General features: G+C 50.8%; 1 protein-coding gene across 1 annotated transcript; it reads left to right on the forward strand.

Annotated features, from left to right (window-relative positions):
* Window positions 1–599: 599 nt before the first annotated feature.
* On the forward strand, window positions 600–6,284 carry LOC142078015 (NADP-dependent malic enzyme, mitochondrial-like). Its single transcript, XM_075140510.1, has 7 exons — window positions 600–704; window positions 1,926–2,039; window positions 2,712–2,817; window positions 3,419–3,561; window positions 4,487–4,660; window positions 5,099–5,197; window positions 6,018–6,284. Exons 2-7 carry the CDS (start codon window positions 1,932–1,934, stop codon window positions 6,177–6,179), a joined length of 792 nt encoding a protein of 263 aa, XP_074996611.1. The 5' UTR covers window positions 600–704; window positions 1,926–1,931; the 3' UTR covers window positions 6,180–6,284.
* Window positions 6,285–8,931: the final 2,647 nt, after the last annotated feature.

An 8,931-nucleotide genomic window follows, 5' to 3' on the forward strand; every position in this document is an offset into this window, starting at 1 on the left:
TAGGCATCTGCCTCCCTCGATGGATGGAAAGCTGTACATATCGCGGTGGCTATAACAGCAGGACCCTGCTCTCCATGTACTGGATTATTTCTCACTGATCTGGGACCAGCTCATGTTCTCAATGACTCCTTAATGCTTGGCAGTGAGGCATGATGGTTCTGAGTCAGGGCATCAGAGTATCAGGGAAGTAAAAAAAGAGAAGGTGATGCTGGGCTGTGAAGGTAAGTGAGGATAAGAGGATGGTAATTCCACGATCACAGAGGATTTTGTGACAAGGGTGCCCAAGTTTAGACCACCACTCTGCTACAGGTGTCTTATGTGACCTTAAACAAGTCACATGCACCTTAAACCCTTGGGATTCAGGTATTAACTTCTGGCATTCTGGGACTCAGTGTCCCTTTGAGTCTATATAGAGGGAAATTGGTGTTCTCCTGCCTTGCAGGGGTCTGCTGAGGATTAATATTTCAGAGTAGCGAAGGCACTCTGATCCTTTAGTGACAGGATCTAAGAGAATGGTTCCTACCACAAGGTTTCTAAGAGCATATCAGTAGGGGTAGACAATCCATTTGCCAGGATGACCATCTCATGGTGTTTCTCTCTTTTCAGGCACTGCGTCTGTTGCAGTCGCTGGCATCTTTGCAGCCTTAAGGATCACAAAGAACAAGCTCTCTGACCATAAGTTTGTTTTCCAGGGAGCCGGAGAGGTAGGAATGTTCTTGAGTTTGTTCCTAAATACGATCTAAACTCAAATTTAGAGAGAGAAAAATCAAATGTGAAAATTCCTGCAAGGCTTGGCTTCAGGAAAACAAAGCATCAGAAGCAGGTTCCTTGTCACTGGGCAGGTGTGGGCCCCACAGGTGGATCTTGCTGCTGCATAGAAGTTGCCAACAATCTTTCAGTGACCTCTTGGCCCATGAGTCCTGGGCAGACTTCCTGGATGCTACAAGGCTGCCCATGTGTCAGTGGAGCTTTCAGTGCCTTGAGGGAAGTCCCTTATGAGGCAGGGTGCTGCAGGAACATTAAGGAGGCTGGTTTGAGTCCTCAGGGTTGGTATTTAGGGTAAACCAGAGACTCTTTAGCAATAGAGTCAAAAGGACTCGGACTCAAACAACAGTAAGAACATAACCTCACTTTTTGGAGTCAGTCATATTGCCCCCATGGCAGAAGTCCGGTAGTCTGTAAGGTGCCTTGCTCAAAGAGAGAGGGGGAAGAAAAAGTCTCTAAACCTGGATTGTGGACTAAAGGCGTTGGTCCAGGTCCTGGCTCAGCTCTTGCCCACCTGTGGGACTTTGGGCAAGGTCTGTCACTCACTGTTTGTCTATCCCTCTGTGAAGCAAAGATGGCTTCTTCTCTTTCTCCACCCCTCCTGATGGACGTGTCTGTGCTGGTCACCGTCTCTGTGGCACAGAAACCATCCTGCCTTGTTAGTCCCCATCAGGGCAGGAGGGCTGGGCACCGCTGTAGGACCACTAGCACACACAGCATGTCCAGGGCTGCTTCCTCAGGCAGGAACGGGAGAAGAGGACTTTCCTCTTGGCAGTAATTCAGATGCAGCAATCCCACTCTGCTTTGAGTTCCTCTGTACTGGCATCGTCACCAATGTTTGTTCAGTGTCTGTCCCTTTTCCTCCCTTGCAGCAGCTGGTTTAAATGATGGAGGCAGCCTCTGCCTCTCAAGGTACCACCTCCACTGCTCCAGCCTCACAGGCAGCCTGCTCTGCTGGACGATTGGGGTTTTTTTTATTATTTATGGCAGCACCTACAATGCTAAAATCAGCCCCATGCCATGGCACTGTAAAACCATGGAGCAGAAAGCCTCCCTGCTTTGTGCAGTGCTGGGGGATGACTCAACACATCTCTCATTTAAAATCTTCACCCCCAAAAGTTGTTGATACCCCAATGAAGTGTTTATATAATGTGTTCCAGGCTGCAATGGGCATAGCTCATCTCATCCTCATGGCCATGGAAAAGGAAGGAATTTCACGAGAGAATGCCATCAAAAAAATTTGGATGGTGGACTCCAAGGGACTGATTGTGAAGGTAAATTTGTCTCCAGAGCTGAGGTCCGCTCCCCCACCGCCTCCTGCAAGCTAGAGAGAGGCCAAAGCAGGCAGATACCTTGGACCCTTGCTCAGCCCTGGAGTAAGGGCTGCAATGTTATTGGTGTCAGCAGAGCTGTTCCTGCTTTCAGAGGACTAGGTCTCGTGGTGACAACAGTGTACCAGCAGCGCTGGCTGCCCTAAAGGCAACGCTCTGGGCTGGGCCTCTAAAGTGGTAGGATACATCGCTGGCCACGGTTTCAGGCAGTGCTGGAAGTCTTGCATGTCATATGGGGTATTACAACAGCAAGATCGTGCCCTGCTTGGTGATCCAGCCTGGCCCAGCTCTACTCTGCACTCCCTGGGTCCTCAGGACCTCTGCCCTTGTCCCTCCTCAGACTTGAGGAGACTTGTGCTACATGTACAATTTCTCTGCCCTGGCAGCAAGGTCCTTCCTCCACAAAATTAATGAATTTTGGAGGGCGAGAGGAGCAGAGACCAGCCCCATGTAACATTACACCAACAGCTCTATGCCTGACTGGCTGATGCTGAGGACCTACTTTGAGGAATCTGGTTTAGGCAGAGGGCCAAGAGACTAAATGAACTGATGAATTACTACGTTATGTCTCCACCTTTTGCCAACAGAAGTTTGACTCCTCCTTTTTCTTCACAGGGCAGGAGCCACCTGAACCATGAGAAAGAAATGTTTGCCCAGGACCACCCCAGTGTGAACACACTGGAAGAGGTTGTGCAGAAAGTGAAGCCTACAGCAATTATAGGTGGAGTTCCCTTAGCACGACCTGTTCACGTCAATTCAGTTCTTAGGAGAGTTTCTGTCTTTCTCCCAGGGCCTCCTTTTGTTCTCCCAGTCAAAATGAAATGAGCTTTTTTTACCCTCATTTTGTCAGTTGAATTCTCCACATCTTTTCCCCTTCGACCGTGGGGCACAGGCTTCCTCTCTTTTGGAGCTGTAGGAGCCCTTCCAGACAGGGCTGCAGGGGGGGGTGCTGCGGGAGGCAGGATCTGGGGCTCTCGGCAGCGAACGTGGCCCTGGCAGGCTGGGCAGGGCAAGGATGACAACAGGCAGCTCGGGCAGGTCTTTGGGAGAAGTGCTGAGCCCTTGGGAGGCGAAGTGCCGCAGCCAGGCTGGCCTAAACACTGATCCCCACTCTGCCCAGAGGAGCAGAGGGCTTTATTTTGAGACAGGCTTTTAATCTTGCCATAATATGAAAAAGAAACATTCCCACCTGCATCTCCAGAGATGAAGCCTGTTCCATCCCGCAGTTCATTTGCCGATAGCAGCATTCAAGAGGGATCAGCCCAATGCACTGAAGTCAGACAGTCGGAAAGCACCGTCTCACTCTGCGGTTGTTGTTTTAGGTGTCGCAGCCATTGCAGGAGCTTTCACTGAGAAGATTTTAAAGGACATGGCAGCCTTCAATGAGAGGCCCATCGTGTTTGCCCTGAGCAACCCCACAAGTAAAGCGGAGTGCACAGCGGAGCAGTGCTACCGCCTCACCGAGGTACTGGAGCCCAGCAAAGGGAAGCTGGGTCCTGTCGGTACGCTGTGGCCGTGACTGTACCAAGGAAACCACAGTGGTCCATGGTGGGCGGACAAGTGACAGTGGGCATAAGTTGAAACAAAAGAGGTTCAAGCTGGTCATAAAGAAAAACTTGTACGCTGTGAGGAGAGTCAGGAGGTGGAACAGGGGCCCAGACTGCTCGTGCAGTCTCTGTCCTTGCAGGTTTTCAAGACCAGGTTGGATAAAGCCCTGAGCAACCTGGTCTGATTTCATAGCTGACCTTGCTGTGAGGAGGAGATTGGGTCCCTACTATCCTGAATTACTTTGTGATCCTCTAAAGAAAGCACTTGCGTCCTTCACCCACGGCTGCCTGAGGTGTCCCATCCTCCCACGTTACTGTCCCCTGTGTTTTGCTACCCTAGTTGTTTGTGTAACAGTTTCATCACTCAACTCGGGCTCAATGTCACTGAAGAATTATTGTCATGTGGACTGACTTGGGGTGAGAGAGGAGGCCTTGTCTCACTCTCCCCTTTGCCCCCCCCCACCTGCTGCTGGCTAGGGCAATCACACAGCCCCCAGACCTTCATCCCACATGAGTCCCTCTTCACACTCAATAGATGGTTGATAGAGAGGAAGAGAGACTCCTTCTCAGAAAGTTCAGAACACTTGCAGTTGGGCAGTGCAAACACCCACTCAGTGCTCAGTGGCCCTGTCCATGGCCCTGTCCGTGGCCCTGTTCGTGGCTCTGGGGACCAGGCCCTCCAGAAGTATCAACTGGAGATGGCTCTGATGGAGATGCCTCTCACTGACTGGCTGGAGATTTGTCCACTTGGTCACCAGAGTCCCCTGAGTGCAGATCATGGCAAGCAGCAGAAATATAAGATGTCTCTTCTGAATTTGGATGCCTCTTTCTCTCTCTTACCAGGGACGGGGAATATTTGCAAGTGGGAGTCCATTCTCAAAGGTAACCCTGCCCAATGGACAGACCTTCTTCCCTGGCCAAGGAAACAACGCCTACGTCTTCCCAGGAGTGGCACTGGGAGTCATCGCCTGCGGAGTCCGGCACATCTCTGACGATATCTTCCTCATCACAGCAGAGGTTTCCAACTGGCATTTAACTAATGCTTTTAAAAAGATGATAAGAGACACATGCATCTAGTTCAGGTGGTTTTGAGAACCTGGCTTGGGGCAATGCGTTGAGTGGAAATGGCACAGCCTCAGCAAAAAGCCACAGCCTTTCCCAGTATCAGGGAAAGCTCAAGCTTCCATTGCACCTACAAAGGTGCAGGAGCCACGAGAGAGTTCTCCTCATTCTCCACAACTGATGCCCTGGCACAGCACTTCCATCATTCTGGCTCCAGTTTTAGGTCTGTAATGAAACGTATACACACATATATTTTGAATAGTTCAGCAGTTCCCCTTGAGAACTAGTCCCAGCTCCGCCGCTGCTGAGGTTTCAGCCAGGTCTCATGTAACGCTAGTGAACGCGGTACGTGCTTGAGACCATCTCTGTAAACTACCTTTCTGTTCCTTCTAGTCTATTGCTGCCGAGGTGACAGAGCAGAATCTTGCAGAAGGAAGACTCTATCCCCCCTTGGACAGCATCAGAAAGGTGTCTCTCAAAATCGCTGTGAAAGTGAGTACTCATTTATTTCCACTTTCCGTGGTAGGGAGGACAGGAATTGCCTTGGCATCATTCTTGCTTTGTGGCTTTTTATTTCAACTTTTTCTACAGCCTAAAGCAATGATTCTCAGGAATCCTTCCAGCCAGAATTTCTGCTTTGATTTCTCCCATCATTAAAGCCCAACTGTGAAAAATACCTCCTGATTCTGGGTGCCTCACAGCTCACAAAGCTCTGCTTTATTGCTTGGAGCTGTGAGTGCTCAGCACTTCAAAAAATCAGGTTTAGGATCAAATTCAAACATGTTGCAATTTGCCAAAAGATTTTAGGTTGCAAATTGCTATTTTGGAACCTCTCCCCCTGTATTTGATAGGGGCCTAAGTACCTAAATACTATTCCAGATCTGGGCTTGTTGTCCAGTTGTGGGATTGGTGCCCTGTATACATCAAATTTGTAATTCTCGTTCAGGGGACGCCCACTGAGAATCACATTGGCCTGCTAGGAGTTACTGCCAGATGCACGGTGTAGCTGAGGAGCTTAAGGGTGTGAGCGGAGGTGGTTAAAGGGCTGCTCTCCTCCTTTAGTTGCACACTCCAACCGTTTTGCCAGTGCAAGGGTGTGCATTTGTAAGCAGCCAGTAATTGCAGGCAGCAAGGGATGAAGTGCAGCTGACTCAGGAAATTGCACAAAGAGAAAAAAGTAAAAAAGGACACAATTTTGAGGGGGGAGAGGGGAGAGAGAGGGAAAATACAGCCAGGGCCAAACTGCAGTTGGTTTCAATTTCATAACGTGCCAACTTTATTTCATCAGCTCATTTTGCTTATCTTTTTGCAGATTGTTGACTGGGCCTACAAGCATGGTCTTGCTTCTTGGTACCCTGAGCCAGCAGACAAGGAATCCTTTGTGAAACGGCTCGTTTACAGTCCTGATTACGATTCGTTTGTTATTGATGATTACAGGTGGCCCCCTGCAGCCATGCAAACACAAGATGTATAAGTTTTTGTGAGAACTGTTTTCACATTTTTTCCATCAGTTCCCATGGTTCATATCATTGCTGGTATAAATGCACCTCCAGGCTTGCAGAATGATAAAAGTAAATGAATCCAAGTAGTTTTTTACTTGCCACTGCTTTTTCTCTGTGGGAGCATATCAGTAGGGAATAAAACAGAGTCCAAGCTGGGCAGTCAGTACACCAAGTACTCCAAGGAGAGAGACAGACTACGGCTGCAGCCCGTCCCAGTCCACCAGCACTGCATATTGCCGCTTGCTTAACATACTGTCCGGCTCTCAGCTCAGCTGCCTCGGGAGAAGCCACCTGGGCCACCTCAGAAGCAGAGAGTCCCATTCCTAGTGGGAGTGCCTGCGGGAAGCACGGAGCCCCGCTTCCATGATCATTTCTCACACACGACAACCACACTTTGCCCGTGGCTCTCTGGATGTGATGGGAAGTGTGCGCGTTGCCCTGGGAGAGGTGCACCCCTGGGCAACGCTACCCTTTCCTGCTTCGAAAGTCCCCAGTGTTTGGGGAGTCTCATCCGACCCAAGCTGATGCATGGGCCACACAGCCTGGCACTGTCCTGTGCCCCACCCCCTTGGAAACAAACCCCAAAACCTCCCTCAGCCCCATGGGGACTCCCTCCCCTCTGCAGCCCAGGCTGCTCTCCAAGGGGACAGGAGACAAGGGACGCAGAGGGGGGAGCCGAGTTGGAGACCAGGGCACCCCTGAACCCACACCCGGCCGCCCCACTGCATCACTGCATCTTCTGCTGGGCACTGCTGAGGAAGCACTGCCACCAGCCAGAGGCCCTCCTGGGGTCTCTCTGTGTCACAGAGTCCAGGGAGGCCTCCCCTAGCCCTGCAAAATTCTCACGCCCCACCAAATACTATCCCAGTGGTATGACGGTATTCCTGACCATAACTGGGAAAGAACAGAGGGGCTTACTGGCAGCTCTTCCCTTCCCGGTTCTTGCCGCTCACACACACAGCAAGGCCAAGGCTGGTTGCCGCAGTCTTTATTTAACCAGGAAAAGCATCTCGTCCCTCTGCTGGTGAGCCACGGTCTCTCCGGTGTCCGTGTGCTTGTAATGCCAGCACCTTTCACACTCATCGCATAGGTAGGTCTTCTCACCTAGGCTAAGGAAGGAAAGAGAAAGCTGTCAAGTTTCAGATTCAGGGAGAGACACTGAGGAATACTCACATTTCCTGAGACCCTAAAACTGAGGTTTCCTTGCCTTTTCCATGGCTTGTGGAAAAACTGTCTGCTTTTGAGAAGGGAGGTAGCAGGGTGGCAATTACTTTTTTTGTTTCAGAAAGGTGCCTACACAGCTGCTTTTAGTTCCTTCCCTTCTCCTTCCTGTGCACCTCCCCACTGCTCAATTAAAGGCTCGACCTTTCTGTGCTTTCATCTTCTGGGCCTGACTTCTCAAATATTAGACAAGAATTAAAAAAAAAAAAAGAAAAAAAAAAGAGAGAAAAGCAGAAATTTTCCTGAACAGCCTGGAGCATCGGGGAGTGCTCAGCTGGTCTTATGACAGTCACCTGACAGTCTTCCCCTTCAAACACTGCCAGCAAGAAAGGCTTCATGCTTCCACCAATGAAGCCAAAGACAAGACGCTTTTTGACAGGTGGCTTGAAAGTCTTAATTCAATATTCGAGAAATGAGACTTCCAGAAGCATGGTTTATTCTTCAGAATACTGGTTCTGGTCCAGCTCGTCTTGGCCAGGCAAATATCGAGTCCAAGAGAGGGAGGATCAAGCCATGCCCTTGCCACAGCAGAGGCCTCTTTTTATCCTCTGGATTTGTCCGACATCTGCCATGCCTTGTAGGGGTGAGGCCAGCCAGAGAGACAGCAGCCCCTGCGTGGCTCTTTGGAGGCAGCGATGCTGGGACCTGGTACCTTCAGCCCCCAGCTCCCCTGGAGGAGGCAACGGCTGTTTTGGGGGAAGTCTGAAGATGCCTTCCATACCTGGGTCCTTCTCCCTGTAAATGTCTGAGCCATTTCTCATTGGACTCCAGGAACAGCCCAGGGTGTTGAAGAAGCTCAGACACACATGGAGTGATCCCAAGACCGTGTGGCCCTCTCCCCGTATCATGAACTCAGCCCTGATCACTGTTACGATCTGTTGTTGGTTGATGATTGTAGGCAGCCAAGTACCATAAAACAGCTTGCTCACTCTCTGGCAGTGGCATGGGAAAGAGATCAGAAGGGTTAAAGTAAGAATATCTCTGGGCCGAGATAAAAGACAGGTTAATAGGTAAAGCAAAACCTGCACACACAGGCACTCCCAGGAGCCACCTCCCACGTTACTTGTTCCGTTAGGCTTTTCCTCCCTCCGCGCTTCTTCCTTCTTCTTCTCCTCCTCCACCTGCCCCTTGGGAGTCTGAAGAGGCCCTGCCCCAGCAGTTCTTCCAGGTGCTACATAGAGCCCAATCCTGGAAACAAGAAGACAGCAGGATCCAGTCCTTGGGAAAAGTCTCCCTCCAGCTCCTTCCCGAGCAGTGGGCAAGCCCTGGCACTACTGGCTGACCCAAGAGCAGCTGAGAAGCGGCTGACGTGGTCAGCAGCCAAGGGCTGCAGAAGCAAACGTACTCACTTGGGAAACACGACGACATCGCCAGCAGCCGTCTGGGAAGGGGCGTTCTTTCTGCCTGATACGTCCGAACCCGTCGTCCCTGGCCTCTGCAGGAGAGACAGCCCCGGGTGAGACCATTCCCAGGAACGGATCCCGTTGCCAACCAAGGCAGCCA

This window comes from Calonectris borealis, chromosome 1 (assembly GCF_964195595.1).
Source record: "Calonectris borealis chromosome 1, bCalBor7.hap1.2, whole genome shotgun sequence".
In the NCBI taxonomy this organism is placed as follows: domain Eukaryota; kingdom Metazoa; phylum Chordata; class Aves; order Procellariiformes; family Procellariidae; genus Calonectris; species Calonectris borealis.

Bases quoted from the DNA above. Each gene is read 5' to 3' on its own strand.
- LOC142078015 (XM_075140510.1), top strand. From the start codon at position 1,932: ATGGGCATAGCTCATCTCATCCTCATGGCCATGGAAAAGGAAGGAATT. The intron at 2,040-2,711 runs GTAAATTTGTCT...TTTTCTTCACAG, and splicing joins CCAAGGGACTGATTGTGAAG to GGCAGGAGCCACCTGAACCA. The intron at 5,198-6,017 runs GTGAGTACTCAT...ATCTTTTTGCAG, and splicing joins CTCTCAAAATCGCTGTGAAA to ATTGTTGACTGGGCCTACAA.